The sequence below is a fragment of the Callorhinus ursinus genome, unplaced genomic scaffold (genome assembly GCF_003265705.2).
Source record: "Callorhinus ursinus isolate GAN/ISIS: 27379988/994484 unplaced genomic scaffold, GSC_fseal_2.0 scaffold14, whole genome shotgun sequence".
In the NCBI taxonomy this organism is placed as follows: domain Eukaryota; kingdom Metazoa; phylum Chordata; class Mammalia; order Carnivora; family Otariidae; genus Callorhinus; species Callorhinus ursinus.
The window spans coordinates 45,306,742-45,326,903 of record NW_027397076.1 but is presented as its reverse complement, the minus strand read 5'-3'; the positions used below and the strand labels follow the sequence as shown (position 1 = coordinate 45,326,903).

Below are 20,162 nucleotides of genomic sequence, written 5' to 3'. Positions count from 1 at the left end.
TACCTCATTAAAATATAGATACAATTTTTCATTAACTTACCATGTAATTTTTCAACCATTCCACTACTGGAGGACATCAATCTAGGTTGTTTGTAGTTTTTAACAAAAGATGGTATCCCATTCTCTTCATTTTTTCCCCCAGACCATCACCTCAGTCCCAGTGTTAATTCTGTCCCTCTCCAGTGGGACTCCATTCCTCCTTTGCCAACAGCTCAGTTCTCTTGTCCCAAGATCATCTACCACATTCACCCTTCTGACCCCTATTTTATTTTATTTTGTAAGCAAGCTGTATGCCCAATGTGGGGCATGAACTCATGACCTGGAGATCAAGAGGCACATGCTCTACCAACTGAGCCAGCCAGGCACCCACTATCCCCATTTTAGAGCGTACCCCTATGTGTCCTCTCTGCTCATACCTTGGAGCTTCTGAGATGAATGGAGAAAAATGCATGACTGAAACACTGGGGCAACTGAAAAGCCTAGGAAGGTAACTGGCCCTTTGGTGCTTCTCATGGCTTCTGTGTATCCCTACTGGGTTTCCTTGCTTGCCTCCCAGAGCAGCTGGTCAACACTCTTTTCCCTTCTCACCTCCTCTGTTAGGCAAACAATTAAGGCAATTGATCACGAAATTCTTCATCTGCCCTCCTTCCCTACACACTTACCTATATCTGCACCGATCCTTTCCTTTCTTCCTCCTAACAGCTGATAAATCTCTCTTCTCTGGACTAAAGCAAGTCCCTTCTAGATCCTTCATTCTTGAGATACTTACATAGACCCAATATATACAATACCTAAAAGTGTGGCACACGGGCAGTTTATATCTTCTTTGTGATTTCTCCCCTTCTTGTAAGGTCTCCCTGAAAAGTGTGTTTCTTTTACTTTTTTAAGTAATCTCTGTGCTCAACTTGGGGCCCAAACTTACAATCCTGAGATCAAGAGTCACATGCTCTACTGACTGAGCCAGCCAAGTGTGCCCTGAAAAGTGTGTGTTTTTACTGTGCTTCTCTATAAGTGACTCCCCATGTTGTTTTCTTACAGCCAGATTTCCTGACAAAGTCCCAAGCTTCCCCTCCCCACTTCTTCATCTCCCATTCATTCCTCAGCCCACCTTGAACTGGCTCTTGTTCTGCTGAAACTGCTTTCTGAAGGTCACTGGTTGCCAAATACAATGGGCACTTCTCCATCCTTGTCTTGCTTCACCTCTCCATGACATGTGACACTGCTCCCCACTCGTTCCTTCTGGAAACTCTACTCCCTGGTCTGTGACCCTGCTCTCCTAGTTCCTTTTACCTCTCAGTTCTCTCCCACTAGCCTCTTAAATGCTGGTCTATACCAGGGTTCTTGCTTTCTCTGGAAGGTGCCATCCACTTCCCCAGATTCCATAACAATTACTCAATCTGTATCCCCAGCCCAGACTATTCTGAGCTCTGGGGCTCATATGTTCAGTTGCCCTCAGGTACCTCAAACACATTCCAAACTGAACTTTTCACCAAACTGCCTCTTTTCATGTCACCACCACCATGTCTCCTCACCTTAGCCAGAAGCCTGGGATTCAGTCTCAAGGTCTCCCTTTCCCTCAAGTCCCACATCCACCAAGAATTTTCCAAACTGACATCAAACTCTACCTTTAGATGTCATTCCCTTCTTTCCATCCCAACAGCCACTGTTTTAGTTCACCACCTCGTCCCTACACTTTTGGAATACTCCAGTCACCCTCCAGAATGATGCCTGAGTGGTTCTCGTAAAAGCGCATTTAATCCATCGAAACCACTTAAGGGATCTACTTCGTAAAGAAATACTTTTGGGTGAGCCTCAGGCGAGAGGTTACTCCCAGAAACTGGGCAAAACCGGAAGGCAGCGACTTTGCAGCAAAAGAGCCGCCGACCTGGGAGTGAATGAGGCCATCCCAGGCCGCTTCCCCATCGCCTCGGTGGCAGGTCCGGGCCCGGCTGACCGCCCGCAGCCCTCAGGGAACGCGGCTTCCGTGCGCCCGCCCCTGCGCCAGGTGAGCCCACCCACCGCGCGGGCGTTGGGGCGGGCGGGCGCCAGGGGGCGGAGCCAGCCCCGCACCGCCATGCTGCGCGCCTGCGGGCCAGCCTCCGGTCACGTGACGGCGGCCCAGGTGAGCACCGCTTCCGGGGTCGGGAGCTTGCTTTGCCGCCGGCTCCGGCTTCCACTCCGTCGGGTGCACGGGAGAGGGAGACTATGGCGTCCTCCTCTGTCCCGCCGGCCACCGTACCGGCGGCGACAGCGACCCCGGGCCCGGGTTTCGGCTTCGCCTCCAAAACCAAGAAGAAGCATTTCGTGCAGCAGAAGGTGAAGGTGTTCCGGGCGGCCGACCCGCTGGTGGGCGTGTTCCTGTGGGGCGTAGCCCACTCGGTGAGACCCGGCGCTAGCCCCCCCAGAAGCCCTGTCCGAACCCCGCTGCTCTGGCTCCTCCGGGCGTCCCTGTTTACAGGCTTCCGCCTCCGGAGTCCCTCGCGCGGCCACTTTCCCCCCGCGGCTGTCCTGGTCCCTGCCCACCAAACCTCAGGTGTTCCCCGGCGTATCTTCTCGCTCTAGACGTTGTTGTTTCTTTCTTGAAATGTAGACTTTGTTTCCCCCTCCGCCCCCTATTCCACCACTCTAGTTCCTCCTTCTCCACCTGAAATCCAGCTTGCTGCCTCCTTCCTGCCAGGTCAGCCTCAGCCGCAGGCCACGGAGACCGGCCGGGACCCTGCTTCAGCTGGAAAGACATTAGGGGTAGTGGCTGTTCAGGGTCGGGTGGTGGTGAGGTGTCCGGTGAGAGTTTGTGTGTGGAAGGGGAGCAGGGAAGGCAGCTGAATGAGGGGGATAGTTCACTTTCCTTTCTAGCTGCTGTCCTTGATTTTGGAACCTTGGCTTTGGGGGAAAGCTCCAGGCTTTCCTGGACTTTCTAATCCTGCTTGTCTCTTCCTTTCCCTTCCAGAGGTACAGCATTTCAGAGAAGCTACCCACCTTGAGCCCCATTAAGCCTTATGTATGGTATATGCCTTTGGTCTTAACTGCATCCCCATTGCTGGCTGGAGTGATGGTGTTTGGTGTAAGTGGGGGGCTCATCTTTGACCAAAGAGATGGCGCCACAGCTCTGGTCCTGGGGACACTATGATGGTTAACTTTAGAAACAGGTAGAGGGGTATGGCCTGGGAATCAGGAGGAGGCCACAGAGGCCAGTGCGTCTATTTTCCTTCACTCAGGTGAAGGAAGCACAGCTATTGCTCCTCCTCCCTCAGATTTGAAGTGGGAGGGATGTAGTGACCTTGGATGTAACAGGCAGTACTTTATAAATCAATTTCCTCAAGTCGTTATAGTCACGGCAGGGTTGCAGAGATGGACGAGGGTGAGGAAGAATACAATTTTTTGTCCCCTTCTTAATTTGTGGTTTAGAATGTCGTTGGGTGTCTGTATTTGTATCTGTGGTTCTGTGGACCGCTCCCAGAGTATCTATGCTAAGGCACTTGGTATAGGCAAAGCTGATGGAGGTAGAGCTGCCTCTCATGTGTACTTTCCAGGTGACCCATCCATCCCTTTGGGAAGCTGAACAGGGAGGATTTTTCTTTGGTAAGGGTTGAGGGAGTTACACATGAGAGCTGCCTCAGTTTCCCTAGGTATATATACTTTAGCTCCAACACCCCACCGTGCAGCCAACCCACATTTACTTCAAGTGTCTAGAATGGAGAATTCCTTGAACATATGTCTTAGTGATGATTCAGCCAGCTTGACAGCAGGTGGCGAGGAGGGGGCATGAAGAACTATAGCTGAATTTTAGGCTGGGAATCTCAAGTGGCTTTTTTTTTTTTTCCTGGAAGAATATGTTCTGTCCTCCTTTTCTACTGAGAATGAGAGGAGCAGTTTCACTGCAATCTGTGGGATTTAGGTTAGACTGCACTTCATAACCTCTGTTGAATGATCAAGTAAAGGTAGGCAAGACACCCATTTATTCAGTTAAGAAACACCTCAGGACCCCTTGTGCCAAACATGCTAGCTAGGCACCTGAGAGACACAAGACAGCTACAACTGGTCCTTGCCCTCGAAGAGCTCACAGTGTAGGTGGGGAACTTATATAAACTACGCATTAGAGTCATAGGGTTAAGTGCTCTATTAAAGGTGGGTGAGTGGTACTGTGACAACACTGAGGAGAAAACACATCTCCTGGGATTTCTTCGTACAGGAACTCCCTTTCCACCCAGAATTAGCAGATGGCTGATTCTGGGGGCCAAGGAGAGCTGGTGTTGCTTGCATCCTTTGGGTAGTGGGTTGGCTTGACTTTAGGAACAGACAGCTAATGAGCTCATATCCTCTGCCTGCCTGCATGCATTCTCTCTGAAATCAGCTGCTCTTCTTTTACTTTACACCCAGGCAGTGGGGACCTACTAGAGAGACCTGGGTCAGGTTGGTCTGGAAGGCCTGGTCCTGTTTGTAAGGAGATGCCTCCTGCAGGATGTGGACATCTCATTCTTGTTGCTGTGGACTCCTCAGAGTCCCCTTAACTCTCTTGTCTACTTCAGGAAAAAAAAAAAAAAAAGCCTTTTGTTTTGTTTTTAATGGAGCATAGAAGTGTTTGTCTTGAGTGTTTTGAGTCTGCTGAAGGTATTTTTTTTCTTTAGAACTTCTCACAGCTTTAAAAATAACCCTGAGCTGCTCACAGAGTTTGCCTAATATAAAATGGTGCGAGCATGCGGTTCCCCGGGGGTGGAGTGTGAGGGGCTGTGTGTGGGGGCTGCTTACTGCAGTCCTTGTTGGGAGCAAAAGAGGTTGGATGCTTTCTCTCACCTCTGGCAAGTAGATGTGTAACTAGCGTTCTTAAAGGAACGAGGTTTGAGTTGCCCTTTTCTGACTCTTGCCCAGACACAGTGTAGAAGTAGCTTTCCACACCACTCCTCACTGGCTGCCTGTTCTTGTTTTGGCTTATCAGATCAATGAGCTCAGCCAGGTGCCTCCCCCCGTGATGCTGCTGCCAGACGACTTTAAGGCTAGCTCCAAGATCAAGGTCAACAATCACCTTTTCCACAGGTATGTGGAGATCCCTGCTCTTCTCCTGTGAACCTTCCTAGAAGAAAATAATACATAATTTTAAGAGTTAAGATTCAGTGAATTGAAGGTTTTAGATTTGGAAGGCAATTTACAAGCTCTGTGTTCTAACCCTCTTCCCAGTGCAGAAATTCAGTATTGTGCAAAGAAACCATTAAAATAACTTCCAGTGTTCTCTACACCCTTATATATTTGTAATAGTTTATTTCTCATCTATCCTGGCAATACCACAGAGTACATACATTTAGATGCCCTTACCATCAGCTTCTGATAGAGACTCTCTGAAAGAAATATCTGAGTTTCCTAGGTGCTTCTGGTATCAGAAGATGCCATTCCAAACAGTGGCACCTGTTGCTGATTTTAGTATGTCTCGAACTTGTGTGAGATTTTGGAAATGCTGCTGTTTAAACAGGCATTAAATCCTGGTTCTACTTAAGCTACTTACCAGCTCTGTGTTTGAAGCAGGTCACTCAACCACCCTGAGCCCCAGTCTCCCCTTCTATAAAATGGGAATAATATACATTTAAAGGACTTTACAAGAGTTTTATGAGAATCAAATAAGGTAAATGTGCGAAGGTGCTCTATAAACGGTCAAGCTCTATATAAATGTAGGGTAATACTGTTACTTTGTTTTCTTACCTTGAAAACCCCTATTTCAGAGAAAATCTGCCTAGTCATTTCAAGTTCAAGGAGTATTGCCCCCAGGTCTTCAGGAACCTCCGTGATCGATTTGGCATTGATGACCAAGATTACCTGGTGAGAGTCCTTTTTGGGTGAGAGGGCTCCTTTCTCCCTGACAACCAGGGAATCCTTGGGCCAGTCATGTTGGGAGAAATGGGAGCTTTGGCAAGTCTGATTCTTTATCTGTTTGTGGTGACGGGCATCTTCAAAAATCTGATGAAAGCCATTAACCCTGTCCTTGGGGAAACATGTAGCTACATTAAAATTTTTGCTTTCACTTTCATTCAGTCCAGATGAAGAATCCCTGCTCAACCTTTCATGCAAGGGTTTTATCCACTTTCAGACACAGTCACTTGACTATTGTCCTACGATTTGCATCTCCATACAAAGAGGAAAAGAGCCTCTCGCCTGTGTTCCTAGGTATCCCTCACCCGAAGTCCCCCGAGTGAAAGTGAAGGCAGCGACGGTCGCTTCCTTATCTCCTACGATCGAACTCTGGTCATCAAAGAAGTATCCAGTGAGGACATTGCTGATATGCATAGCAACCTCTCCAACTACCACCAGGTCAGGCGGCTCTCCAGCTCCACTCTTGCCCTCTCCTCTCTATTCATAGCTTAGCTGCTAGAGTACATGGAAACTTCCTCTCTCTTCTCCTCCCTACAACCCATTTTGCTGCCCAAGAAGCACTTGACATCATGTTTTTGAAAACTAGGAATTTCAGAAAAAGCCTCTGCGTACCTCTTTGTGTCTGACCAAATAGGAGAAGTTAGACATGATCCTTCTATTTTGGTATTTACAATCTGGAACTGCTGTGGATTGATACATAAAGGCCACTTGAAGAGCAAAGTATGAACTATAGACTGAGCCAGAATTAGGTGAAGTGTTAACACCAAATACACTGTCAGGAACAAATGCAGTTTTGAGGAGAAAATCAGGATAAGTGCATAGTTGGGGATAAACTGGAGGGGAGAAGCCATGATCATATCCAGTCCTAAGTGGGATTAGGGAGGCTATTCTGTCTGATCAGATTAACTTGGAATGTGGAGTTTCTGGAATATTTTGGTGAGAAAAATATGGCCTGAATATCTTCCTACTGAAAAAAATCTCTCTCCAAGGTCAACAATCAAGGAATAAATGAAAGACTCAAAAAGTGATTGGTTTATTCAACAAACACTGAATGTCCATTATCAGTGGGCCCTCCATTAGGCAGCAGAGAAAGAGGTGGGTGAGGAAGAGGCTCTGGAGGATCTCTTGGTCTAATGGCAGTGGGTAGGAGAGCAGCATTAGCACATAGTGGAGGGTGTGCAGGAGCAGAGGCATGGATGGAGTGCCGTGGGGGTGCAGAGGAGGAGCACCCTGACTTACCTGGGGAAAGAGAGAGGGTGCACTGGGAGCTTCAAGGAGAGTTAGAGTATCGTAGGAGTTGATGCTTGAAAAACTAGTATGGACTCCTTAGACAAGGTGGAAGAAAGCATTCTAGGCAAAGGAAAACTTGGAAAGGCACAGAGCTGTGAGAGAGGTATGTTATTTAGAAATAGCCCCGTGACTGCATTTTCGAGATTGGGCTGGACTACTGGGAGTGAAGAGTGAGCAGGTTGGAGGGAATGAGAACAGTCTCGGTGAGCAAGGACCAAGGCTGGAGGAGCCCTAGTGGCCGAGATGCAGAGGAAGACCTGTGGGAGACTTGTGCGAATTGAGGGCAGGGCGCCTCCAGATTCCTGCTTCGGGATAACTGGGTGTCCATTCACGAACATTTGGGAAGCGGAAAAAGAAACTGGTTTTGGAGAGAAGGCAGTTCTTTTTTTTTAAGATTTTATTTATGTTTATTTGACAGAGCGACAGTGAGAGAGGGAACACAAGCAGGGGGAGTGGGAGAGGGAGAAGCAGGCTTCCCGCAGAGCAGGGAGTCCGATGCGGGGCTCGATCCCAGGATCCAGGGATCATGACCTGAGCCAGAGGCAGACGCTTAACGACTGAGCCACCCAGGTGCCCCAAGAAGGCAGTTTTGATTTACACATGTTGAATATGGGGTTTCTACCATTCCTCCAGATATAGATGTCCCATAAGTGGTTGGGGAATGGAGTTCAGGCAAGTAGAAGTGTAGATTCGAGAGTCACAGGTGAATAGATGGTGATTAAAACCAGAAATATAGACTAGATTATTGATGGGAAGTGTGTGGAGAAGAAATGAGAAGAAGCAAGGAGAGGGGAGAGCCCATAAAGGAGACTGAGTTGCTGATGCCCTCCTTTGTTCTACGTGGGATTTGAGAAGACAGGGGAGAAGAATCGGAAGAGTGGAATAGTGTGGCTCAGGATGCAGAGAGTTCTAGGGAGAGACTGGTCGGGAGTATCAAGTGCCCCCTAGTTGAAATACAACAATAACTACAATGAATACCCATTGGATTTGGCAACTGAGGGATTTGAGGAAGGGAGAAGTAGATTTCAGAGGAAAAGTAAGAGTATGAATCTGATTTCACTGGGTTTGAGGTATAAATGAGAGGAAGTGGATTGACCACTTTCCTGAGAAGGCTGGCTCTGAAGAGAAATAGGCGGCAATACTGAGAGAGACCGTTGCATTGAAAGAGGAATCGTTTATTGTTTTGTTTTGTTTTTTAAAATTGTTTATTTATTTATTTTTAGATTTTATTTATTTATTTGACAGAGAGGGACACAGCGAGAGAGGGAACACAAGCAGGGGGAGTGGGAGAGGGAGAAGCAGGCTTCCCTCTGAGCAGGGAGCCTGATGTGGGGCTCGATCCCAGGACCCTGGGATCATGACCTGAGCCGAAGGCAGACGCTTAACGACTGAGCCACCCAGGTGCCCCAAAAGAGGAATCGTTTTTTAAGAATCCAAATTATAAGCCATCATGTAAGCATTTTTACTACAGGAATCTAGCCCACCAGGAAACATTAGTCTAGGTAAAATCATTTCATTGGTAAGCAGATGTAATTTCTAATCCTGGCTCTGTGACCACTCGTACTTAAAGAGGGTCTAGGGGCACCTGGGGGGCTCAGTCAGTTGAGTGGCCGACTCTTGATTTCAGCTCAGGTCATGATCTCAGGGTCTTGGGATTGAGCCGGGCTCCAAGCTCAGCAAGGAGTCTGCTTGTCTCTCTCCCTTTGTGCCCCCCTTCTGCTTGTGCTCCCCCAAATAAATAAAATCTTTAAAATTAAGAGACATTATACAAATGGAATAAATCAGAGATGAGGGTTCAGAAACTGCATGGGTAATCACAGGCCTCTTTAACAAGTCCCCACCACTTTTTTTTTTTAAGATTTTTTTTTTTTTTTAATTTATTGATGTGCGAGAGAGAGAGAGAACAAGAACGCAGAGATGTGTTTGTAGGGGGGCAGAGAGGGAGGGAGAGGAGGAGGGAAAGAATCCCAAGAGGATTCTACGCTCTGCGGGGCTTGATCTCACAACCCTGAGATCATGACCTGAGTGGAAACCAAGAGTCAGATGCTCAACCGACTGAGCCACCCAGGTGCCCCCCTCGCCCCCGACTTTTGACCGGGTAACCTCTCTACTTGAAGTTGTCTCCCCTACCCTGGAATGGTGGTATTTGCATTCCCATCCCTGGGCTGTTCGTGCATTTACTTCTCAGCTTCTCCCCATTCCTTCCTCCCTCCTACCTCAGTACATTGTGAAGTGCCATGGGAACACACTGCTGCCCCAGTTCCTGGGGATGTACCGGGTCAGCGTGGACAATGAAGACAGCTACATGCTTGTGATGCGTAACATGTTTAGCCACCGTCTTCCTGTGCACAGGAAGTATGACCTCAAGGTAAGGAAAGGATAGTTAGGGCTGAGGGAGAGGTTCCTGATGGCCTGAGAGTGGGGAAGGGCCTGGGAGGGCACTTAGAGGGTTCATTTCAAAGGAAAGAAGACTATGGGTTTGAGTACTCATCTTAGGAGCTGGATCCTAACTATTCTTTTAATCACTTCTGCTGACTTGGTCTTTGGGTCTCTCCACAGGGCTCCCTAGTATCCCGAGAAGCCAGCGATAAGGAAAAGGTGATACTGATATTAGGTGATAGGGTGAGGGATGAGGGAGGGCAGACAAAGGGATCTCCTTAGGATAGAGGTAGGGGTCATCAGCTATTTATTCTTATCTTAAACCACCAAAAGGAAGAGAGGTGTGAGCTGGTGCCGACCCAGGGATTAAATGTTTGGAATGGGCAGCGGGAGCAGCTGCTGTCTCACTGGCCTGGGCTATCCCATGTGGAAGGTTTGGTGAAGGATGGAGATGATGAACTAACTTTAAGAGCGAAATGCTTACCCTCTACCTCCCACTCTGGGTTCTTGTAGTCAAGCAGCTCTTTTTGCTTAAGAAGAAGAAAGAAAAGTCAGCTTGAGGGGTGTTGACTGAAAACTGTCAGCAGAGGTAGTGGGATGTGATTTGGGGTACCACTGCAGTGACTGAGTTTGGAGAAGCCGCTAGAGCTGAGAACGGCCTCTGGGGCGGCGTGGCAGTGTGGAGTCGGAGAGGGGCTGTAGGATCTCTCTCCCCTCAAAGCCACTGAGTTAGACATAGGGCCCCAGATAGAGCATTGTTCTCTGAGACCTTGGGGGAAGGGATATATTCCTAAGATGTCCCATTACTTTCAGGTTAAAGAACTACCCACCCTTAAGGATATGGATTTTCTCAACAAGAACCAGAAGGTTTATATTGGTGAAGAGGAGAAGAAAGTATTCCTAGAGAAGCTAAAGAGAGATGTGGAGGTGATGATCGGTGTGCTTGGGAAATGGCTGTTTCCTGTTGCTCCCCATTCCCAGTCTGAGGGAACTGCTCCCCTTCCCTTCATTCTTTGGGATCTCTGCATGTAGGGGAGTTGGGTATGGGACATGAAAAACCCTCAGAGGTGATGCATGGAGGGGGTGGCTAGAATCAGCCAAAAGGATGACCTCAGATACCAGGACATTGATGTACTAGAGGGCAGTGGTATCCTTCCAACCCTCAATTTTCATCCTTCCTTTCCCCAGGAGGGCCCCAGAAACTCAGGAGTGGAGGTATAGGGGTGGTACCTGGGAATGGGGAAGGAGATCTGAGGTAATCTGATTTGTCAGTGGGGTCTCAGTTCCTAGTGCAGCTGAAGATCATGGACTACAGCCTTCTGCTGGGCATCCACGACATCATTCGGGGCTCTGACCCAGAGGAGGAGGGGCCTGTGCGGGAGGAGGAGTCAGAGGGGGATGGGGACTGTGGCCTGACAGGACCACCCGCTCTGGTGGGCTCCTATGGCACCTCCCCTGAGGGTATCGGCGGCTACATCCATTCTCATCGGCCCCTGGGCCCTGGAGAGTTTGAGTCCTTCATTGACGTCTACGCCATCCGGAGTGCTGAGGGTGAGAGAGATCCTGGAAATATTAAGGGTGTTGGCGGCGGGGGGCCGGGGAGGGTGGGAGGAGGGGTTGGCCTTGGGGGACTGAGACCAGGGTGGTGGGGGAGAGGCTGGTTAGCTTTTCAAAACAGATCTGACTGGTTCTTGGGGAGAGGGAATTGGGACTATACTTGCTCTTCATTGCTGGTTTCTTTCCTCAGGGGCCCCCCAGAAGGAGGTGTATTTCATGGGTCTCATCGACATCCTGACACAGTATGATGCCAAGAAGAAAGCAGCTCATGCAGCCAAAACTGTCAAGCATGGGGTAAGGGTTCCGCAAAGCCTTTCCCTTCCTGTCTTTTGACTCTTTGGGAACAGGGGGCCATTTGTGCCAGAGCAATGGGGTGGCAAAAGGACAGAGGGTTGGGGATGGAAGTGGTGTGGAGTGGAATGGAGGGTGGAGAGTGGGGAAGGGTGGGGGGTGGCCTGACACCGTGTTCCATACCTCCTCTCACAGGCTGGGGCAGAGATCTCTACTGTCCATCCTGAGCAGTATGCTAAGCGATTCCTGGATTTCATTACCAACATCTTTGCCTAAGAGACTGCCTGACTCCATGCTGACTGCTGCTTTATCTTCAAGGTGGCAGGGTTCTGAGAGGCTTGGGGGAATTGTGGATATGCTGATCACTACTTCTTCTTTTCCTCCTATGTTAAATTCCAGCTACAGGCTCCTTCCATCCAGATAACTCCATCTTGTTGAGTAAACTCTTCCTGACCCTCAGAAATACATTATCCTATCTCCCCCTGTCCAGTTTTCTTCCTTTTCTCCCTCCCCTCCAACCATTCTGCTTGCTTCATTAGAGTGTTACTATTGACTCACTCCCAAGTGCCTTGATCTTTGTAAATGTCCTGTTGTTTCTAGAACATAGGACGAGATGGGGGAAGGGGGTTACTTGCCACCTTCAGGACCTGACTGGACAGATGGACCTGGCTCAAGCAACTACTCTGGATGCACTTTGCTGTGTGGGATGAACTAAGAGTGTCTGTATTTTGCTGATAACTTTATAGAACTCACTGTGGCATGCTTCCTTCCCAGTAGGCCCTGGGATGGAGGACTTTCAAGATACTACAGTTGTGGGTGCTGGCATGCACACATGTGATGGGATATGGCCCATCTTACTAATGGGGTGGGGAGTGGCGAGCCGGCTGGCACCTCACAGAGGTGGGACCCACGAGGACGCTTGAAATTATGCAGGGAACTGGAAAAGGTGTCTGTCAAGAATTGATTCCTCTCCAGTCTCTTCCCTCACCCTACTTCCAACCTCCACCCCTGTACTTCTGGGTACAAGAGCCCAGAGATGGCCAAAGTGTTCAAGCCCGGGTGAAGACATTGGACTGTTATTGCTCTTCACCAGGACCTCACACCCCTCCTGGGGCTGGAACCCTTCAGTTGGGGGGGTGTGGGCAGTTTTGGAGGCTGGGATGATGGGCCAGGGTAAAAGGTTCATTCCCAGTGCTAAATTTCCTCTCTTCATGTCTAGCCATTCCTGAGGTTTTATTCCCAGCAGAAGGGAATATCTCCACCTGGGTCAATCCTGGTCATTTCAAGAGGATGAAGGACTCAAGTGTGGGATCCTCCTCTACTCCTTGGAGGTGTGCACCTAGCATACTTCCTTCTCAGTCCCTTCTCAAATCCTTTCTCCAGTTGGATTTGTTATTCTGTTCTTTTCTGTCTCATACTGCTACTGTGTCTCCCAAGGGACAGATGGACTTCTTTGTCATCTTCACTCTCTACCCCAAGAGAGGAGTCAGAGCCAGAACTCAAATCACCCAACCCCCTCCAAAGAGTTGAAATGACATGTGATAGTCTCAGAATGTAGAGGACTCTGATGACCCAGATAGTGTCCTCCCCACCCCCTGATGCCTTTGGGGCTAAGGCAACCTTTCTTGCTACTCTCCACTCGATCCCCTTTATGGCTTCCATGCTTTTTCTTAACATAAAGATGGGCACTAACAACTGGCCTGTGGGGGTGCAAGGGTTCTTTGCACTGTATATAGCTGGGCTGATTTGTCTTACAAGAAGTCATACAGTCATAAAGGAGAATTCCTCTCTCCCCTCCATCTTCTCCAAAGGAAGTAACAAGAGGAATCCACAGTTAAGGATTAGAGCCCCTGTAATATCTTCCCCATCAGGGGCCCGCTGATCTTTTTCATTCCAGCCGTCTACCTTTCCCCTGTTGAATGCAATAAAACTCCATGACACCAGCAGCTGTCGCTCTTTAGAAATTGGTTTTCTGACCATGTGGCTGATGTATCATAAGCAGTATGGTCTTCATTTTGTTGCTTCTGTTTTTCATCTTTTTTGTTTCATTAATTAATAAAAAAGATCTTGTGTATTTACTCCCATTACTGTCACTATATAGGAAATAAACTATTGAATCCATATTCCTTCATAGACATGCCTTCCCCCACCCCCTTTCTGAGGAACCCTGTGCTTAGGGGTGTGGAAACCAGATGAAGAATTCTGATCTTTAAGATGTTGGGCCCCTAACTAAGAATGTGGATTTCTAGATCGATAGCTGTGAACTTTTAAAAGGTTGTGAGGGGTGTGCATGGGAATGGAAAACTTACTCTCCGCCTTTGTGGGAGTTCAGCTATAGGGGGGCCAGGGAGAACAGCTGATGTGGCACTCCCTCTTCCCCCAGGGTTCTGGGCTTGATCACACACTCATTCCTGTAAAGGTGAGTGAGCCTCTCAGAGCACACTGGCAGGGGCTAAAAGAAGGAACTGGGTGTTTCCCCAGGCTTCCTGGGAAAGATGTCCTCTGTCTGGAGAGCGGGAAGAGTACAGCAGGGTCCTGGGAAAGTGAAGAAAGGGACCAGTCCTCCAGCCCAGAGGGAGGGAGTGAAGAAAGGGGTGGATAAATAGAAGTTGTTGCCAGTCTGGGAGATCCAGTACTGTCTGGCCGAGGAGGTCTTTTGGCTGGTGGAAAAACCTGGCTTGATGTGGCCCCAGGGAAGTGAATTGGACTGGGGGCGGAGATTGCTCTGATGTGGGAAGCAGAACAGAGCAGAGCTGTTTTTCCTTTGAGATGTTTTAACTCTATTTGAACCGTAGACTTGACACCCCCAGCCCCCACCCCAAGGCATTTTTTAAAAAGATGTATTCACTTCCCGTTCTGCACTAGCCTCAGTATCCCTGTTTGTGGAAACAAAAGTCAGAGGCACTTACCAACACCCATCCGGAAGCAGGTTATGGGGGTCACAGAAGGTAACAATCTAGGAAAAGGCAAGCGAGGAGGGAAGGGATTGAAATAGTTTAGTCTTGGGGTTTATTTTTTAGAACCAGTGCTTTTCTTACTATGACTCTTCTTCCCATCCCAAATTATTCCTCAAAGTCCCTTCTAGCAATAGCATAAGAATCTCAGAAAAATTGCCCCCTTCCCCACCTACCTAAGCCGACACTCCTCGCCCACCCATCTGTCACCAGCCTGCAGAAGCTGCCACGCAGCTGGCTGGAAAAGCAAAGGGAGAGGGCTCCCCCCACCCCCGGGAGGGGGAAGCGAGAAGGGTGGCGTCTCTAAGAGATTTAACCTCCTACCCTCGGTTCCACACGCCACCCCCTCCCTCCAAAGACTGGGACGGCGCCTCCATTTTTGTTTTGGGGCGGAAGGGCAGGGGCTCGTGGATGGAAGGGGGTCAAAGGAAACGGTGATTATCACCTGTACGGGGGAAGCGGGTGCCGTCCTCCCTCCTACCCTTCCAGTCTGCACCCCCTCTGCAAACTCCCCCCCACCTTCTCGGGGTCTCCCCCCCCTTGTTGCTAAGGCCCAGACCGTCATCCCAGCAACAGCCTCAGTCATGTGACCGGCAATGGCGGCGCTGACGGGAGGTAGGTGAGCCCGGCGCCCCCCACACCCACCGCGCGCCCCCCGGACCCCGCTCGCAACCCCCGCGCGCCCTACCTGCCCCCCCCTGCGCCCCCTCCTCTGCCTCCTTACCCGCGCGCGGCGCCGGGGGCCCCCTCCACGCCTGGCCGATCCTCTTCCTATCATCCTCCAGCCTTGGCCTCCATTTGGGGGTTCTGGGGAACCGCGATCGGGCCGACATGCACCCCCACCCAGTAGTGGGGCTCTGGGGGCTCCGGCGAGAGGGGGACGTGGGGATTGGTCCTGGATCTTGCAGGAGGTCATGGGGGAGGGGTGGGGCTGCCTCAGTTGGTGCCCCCAGGGACCCTCGCCCTTCCCCCGCTGCCCCTGTCTGGCCTCCGTCTGGAGGGAGGGACTGGCCCTGTGTCCGGCCTGGGTTGCCCCAGAGGAATCAGAGACCCAACATAAGCTATGGCCCCGCCTCCCTTTTCTGTGCCAGCAGGACTTGGAGCTAAGGACATCTAGGTCCTGGGTTCCCTCTGATGGAGAGGGGGGTGTTCCACCTTGGATAGACAGAATGAGCTGAGGTTCTAGGATTTCAGTTTCACTTTCTGAATCTCGAGGTGCATCTGGTCTTGAGGGGACTATGATGGAGGCACAGACAGAGAGCCGCTCCCCTTTGGATCAGTCAAGGAATTGAGGTCACACTAATGGCCCCTCTTTCTATTTGAGCTACATTTGGAGGTGTTGTAGGGACAGCTCTGTAGCTGAACATGGTAAGACTCAGGGGAAACCTAAGTCTCCTCCAGCTGAGCCTCGGCTGAGCCCCACCCCTCCCTAAATGCAGACTGGGTTGCTGACAGGCTTACTGCTCCAGTGCGGGGCGGGGCGGGGCGGGGGGGGGTGTTTAAAAGGTGACAGTAAGAACTTTGTTATTTAGGGACTGTTGCCACTTTGTTGGCATTCCAAACAGACTTCAGCAGAAGGGACTGGGTTAGCTCTCAAAGAAGGCTCCCTAGCGATAGGGACTGAATTATTTGGGAATACGGGGCAGGGTGAGGAGTTGGGGAGCATAGGAAATATTCTTACCCATGTGATCTGAGGGAGATGGCAAGAAAGACCTCCATCTGTGTGGGCTTTTCCCTTCCTGACTTCTCTTATCTGTGCCCTAGGCTTTCTTGAGAGCCTCAGAGCTGGGGAAGAAAAGAGGAAAGTTAGCATGTTGAAGTTCCATCTTTAGCAACTTGGGAGAGGCTGGGGATGCAGTTCTGCAGAAGAGGAGAGGAAATGGAAGAGGAGTTTTTGTGTGGTTTCTGGGCTGCTGGTGGAGTGGGGTGAGGGGGGGTGTGGTAACATTTGTCATCATAACCCTTTACTCTCTACTCTCCCCCTTCCCCCTAGTCCTGGTCAGCTGAGTGTGGAAATAGAGGGATTTCTGCTGCTCTCATTGTCCATGGGCTTCCCAGGTATCTGCCTCCCAAGGGAAACTCAGCTTCGCCTTTAAATTGGTTTCCTCCATTCCATGTGCCAAGTAATCCCATTCCCAGTGACTTACACCCAGGTTCCCAGTCTTCTGTTACATGGGCTGCTGTGTTGGCGCATGTGGGAAGGGGGTACGGGGTTTCTCACTTTCCTTCCTTTTCCTTTCCACCCACCAGGTCACACAACCTACAAGTAGGGAGCAGGGACAGCGAGAGAGAGCCTGCATGCCAATTCTAAGCTCTTCAGGATCAAAGTGAGCACAAAGTCTCCCTCCCCTCTAAAGAAGCCAGTTTTCACCCAGAGGGAGGAGGGTGAGATTGTTTCTGTGATCTTGGGAGGAGTATAAAGAGAACCAAGACTGTGCTTAGCTCAGATGATGATAATAAAAGTAGAGAAACTTTCTTGCTCTTCAGTGGGTGCTGGGGTTTGAAAGATAAGAGGAGACAGAAAATGAACTTGGGGGAGGAGTTGGGGGTTGGACTTTGAGATAGTAGAGGCAATATAGAGTTGGAGAGGAACCTGAAGTAGGAGGCACTGATTTTGTCAAACGGGGACCCCCCACCCTGAGTCCCTTTCACCCTGGGGGCAGTGTCGTTCGTCCTGTCCAGAATGGCAGCCTGTGGAGGCACCTGCAAGAACAAAGTGACTGTCTCCAAGCCTGTGTGGGACTTCCTGAGCAAGGAGACCCCAGCCCGGCTGGCCCGGCTTCGGGAGGAGCACCGTGTGTCCATCCTCATAGATGGCGAGACTTCTGACATCTATGTCCTCCAGCTTTCCCCACAGGGCCCTCCCCCGGCCCCTCCCAATGGGCTCTACCTGGCCCGGAAGGCTCTCAAGGGGCTGCTAAAAGAGGCTGAGAAAGAGCTGAAGAAAGCTCAGAGGCAGGGCGAGCTTATGGGCTGCCTGGCTTTGGGGGGTGGCGGGGAGCACCCTGAGCTACACCGTCCAGGGCCCCCCCCTCCCCCTTTGCGAGCAGCCCCGCTTCTGCCCCCAGGGGCTCGGGGGCTCCCTCCTCCTCCCCCTCCCCTCCCCCCTCCCCTTCCTCCCCGCCTTCGGGAGGAGGCCGAAGAACAGGAGAGCACCTGCCCCATCTGTCTGGGGGAGATCCAGAACGCCAAGACATTGGAGAAGTGCCGGCACTCATTCTGCGAGGGCTGCATCACCCGGGCCCTGCAGGTGAAAAAGGCCTGTCCCATGTGTGGCCGCTTCTATGGGCAGCTGGTGGGCAACCAGCCCCAGAATGGGCGGATGCTTGTCTCTAAGGACGCCACACTCTTACTGCCCAGCTATGAGAAGTATGGCACCATCGTCATCCAGTACGTCTTCCCGCCCGGTGTCCAGGGGGTAAGAAGACCTATGGCCTGCCTTTGCCCTTTGGTTTTCCCCATTTTGGTTTTCCCCAAGCGTGTTCTCTGACCTAGGAAAACTGGTGGAGGGGAGTGTATTTGTTAGATGTGATGTAGTCTTGCTGTCTCCCAGTATGCCTTCCCACTCAGTGCCCCGGAGCTAGGAGGTCCCCTTCAGGCCCAGCTTTTCTGTCCCACGACCCCTCTTCTCTTCTGCACACATGAAAATCAGGTATGAGAGAAAGGAATTGAATACTATTTCCTTGATGAACTTGGATGTCGACACCTATTCTTGGCAGGGGTGAATTCTGTGGAGATGGTGGCTCAGGTGCAGGCGGGCGCAGCAGGAAGGGGGCTGACCCTCCTCACAGGGCACTGAGTATTACTTTGTTCCCAATTGATGAGACAGTGGAAGGTTAAAACAGGAGCGGTCAGGAGCCTAGAGGTCTCTTCCTGCTTGACCAAGCAAGAGTAATTCTCAGTCCTGGTTTGCAGAGGGCCGGCGCAGCTCTGAAGAAGAGTAATGGGCAAATGGAACAGGTCAGGCAGGCAAAGAAGCTTGGGAGCGTTCTCAGGTGGAGAAGGGAAGGCTGAAAGATAGCTTATTCTCAGTCTTCACATTTCTGCTGAGTTATCTGGTGAGTAAGGACTGGCTACTTCCCATCACTTTTGAGAATCCACTCGTCGCTGAACTGAGACTTTGAGGGATCCAGGCAGCAGAAAGAACTTCTTTAATAGTAAGGATTTTGTCCAAAAACAGGCTCCTGCTGTCCAAACCTTTCAAGGAAGTCTCTCCTTCCTTGAAAGGCTGTCAGCCTGTTGCTGCCCTGTCAGCATTAGCTGGGGGTGCACAGACAGCCGGCCAGGATGACCCTCTGGTGGCATGGTGGGCCTTCAGACGCCCAGCTGCTCACTGTCCTGTCTGCCTCCCCTCCCTCCCAGGCTGAACACCCAAACCCAGGAGTTCGCTATCCTGGCACCACCCGGGTGGCCTACCTCCCGGACTGCCCTGAGGGCAACAAGGTGCTGACCCTGTTCCGCAAGGCATTTGACCAGCGACTCACCTTCACTATCGGCACGTCCATGACCACAGGGAGACCGAATGTCATCACCTGGAACGACATCCACCACAAGACCAGCTGCACAGGGGGACCCCAGCTGTGCGACCCTTCTTCATTTCCTTTCCCTTGGCCCCTCCCCTTCTCTCCATTTCCAGCGAGGGAATGACATTAATCCCCTCTCCTGCTGGGAGCCTCCTAACTGGAGAGGACCACCCCCAACCTATTCAACCATCTCTTCCATGCCAGTTTCTCTACATCCAACCTGGCCCAGTATGCCCAGCTTCACCTACAAAACTAAGCAGAATTGGGCTAAGTTACCTTGGGTTTGGATATCCTTAGGGGAGGTGGGGAGGGGCTGGACTGGGGCACCCAGAATGAGGGTGAACATGAGGCTAATATGAGTAAGCTGCAACAGCTAATCCTGACCTTCATTTCTCTTTGCTCCCAGGTTTGGGTACCCAGACCCCACCTACCTGACCCGGGTGCAAGAAGAGCTGAGAGCCAAGGGTATCACAGATGACTGAAGGCCATCCCCTTTGCCAAGCCCTTGCCTTTCTCCATAGGACCCAGCGGAAGCCTCTGTTCTCCTCTCTCCCTCTGCCCCCCACACCATACGAATAAGGGACCAGTCTGACTGGGGAAGGAGTTCAGAGAGGGAGGGGGCAGTCCCTTCCCCTGTCCCCCCTACAGGCGAGTGCTTCAGTGCAGTGTGAGCCACTCCCTTCTGGCAGAGGGATCTTCCAGGCTCTGCTCCTCTCCTCCCCCTGTACATACTCCCAATCTCCCTACCCCCTCCACTGCCCTTGGCTTTTTCTGGTATGTGCTGTGCTCCAATGACTAAGCTGAGAAAGGACCTGGGTGGGGAAGGAGGTTCTCTTGAGCCCCCTGCCCCCACAAACTGCTCCACTGATGAACTTCGGTGTGGGGGAGGGGGCATGGGGCTGAGGTGAGCCCCCAAGGAGCCGGCCTTGTGTGTTCTTCAGAAACAGTCCCCCTTCTACCTTAACCTTGTCCTTTCTCTCGCGTGTCTCCGTCTCTGTCAGTCTGTCTCCCGCTCTGCCCCCTATAAGGAGCCTCCTTACCCTGTTCTGGAATCGCCGCCAGACTGTAGCTTTTAATTTAATAAAAATAAAGTAAAATATGCAACTCTATGCCACACCCGTTCTGTTCTGTGGACCAGGGTGGGGGTGGGGTGGGGAGCGGAACCTGCTGAGGAGGGGAAGGGGGTGGTGATCGGGGAAATCCCTGTGTGTCTCCCCAGTCTCTGCCTGCAGAGCGCCTGGGGAAAAGGCACGTATTTAGTGGGCTCCTGACGCATCCACGACGGAATCGGGATTAAGAGGGGTTTGTTTGT

The 20,162-nt window shown here is 50.9% G+C and overlaps 2 protein-coding genes across 10 annotated transcripts; both read left to right on the top strand.

Annotated features, from left to right (window-relative positions):
* Positions 1 to 2,094: 2,094 nt before the first annotated feature.
* On the top strand, positions 2,095 to 13,451 carry PIP4K2C (phosphatidylinositol-5-phosphate 4-kinase type 2 gamma). Its single transcript, XM_025883087.2, has 10 exons — positions 2,095 to 2,379; positions 4,934 to 5,031; positions 5,709 to 5,805; positions 6,151 to 6,294; positions 9,368 to 9,514; positions 9,706 to 9,744; positions 10,339 to 10,452; positions 10,809 to 11,076; positions 11,273 to 11,376; positions 11,569 to 13,451. Exons 1-10 carry the CDS (start codon positions 2,206 to 2,208, stop codon positions 11,647 to 11,649), a joined length of 1,266 nt encoding a protein of 421 aa, XP_025738872.1. The 5' UTR covers positions 2,095 to 2,205; the 3' UTR covers positions 11,650 to 13,451.
* A 1,145-nt stretch (positions 13,452 to 14,596) lies between these two features.
* Positions 14,597 to 19,959, top strand: DTX3 (deltex E3 ubiquitin ligase 3). 9 transcript variants are annotated; one of them, XM_073900777.1, is made up of 7 exons: positions 15,035 to 15,695; positions 16,092 to 16,223; positions 16,321 to 16,385; positions 16,578 to 16,654; positions 17,010 to 17,745; positions 18,690 to 18,907; positions 19,257 to 19,959. In XM_073900777.1, the coding sequence occupies exons 4-7, from the start codon at positions 16,626 to 16,628 to the stop codon at positions 19,330 to 19,332; spliced, it is 1,059 nt and encodes a 352-aa protein (XP_073756878.1). In that variant the 5' UTR covers positions 15,035 to 15,695; positions 16,092 to 16,223; positions 16,321 to 16,385; positions 16,578 to 16,625; the 3' UTR covers positions 19,333 to 19,959. The 9 variants fall into 9 exon arrangements, 8 of the variants coding, with proteins under 8 accessions (XP_025738931.1, XP_025738934.1, XP_025738929.1 ...); XM_025883146.2 differs by lacking the exons at positions 15,035 to 15,695; positions 16,092 to 16,223 and adding an exon at positions 14,597 to 14,946; XM_025883144.2 differs by lacking the exons at positions 15,035 to 15,695; positions 16,092 to 16,223 and adding an exon at positions 14,598 to 14,942.
* Positions 19,960 to 20,162: the final 203 nt, after the last annotated feature.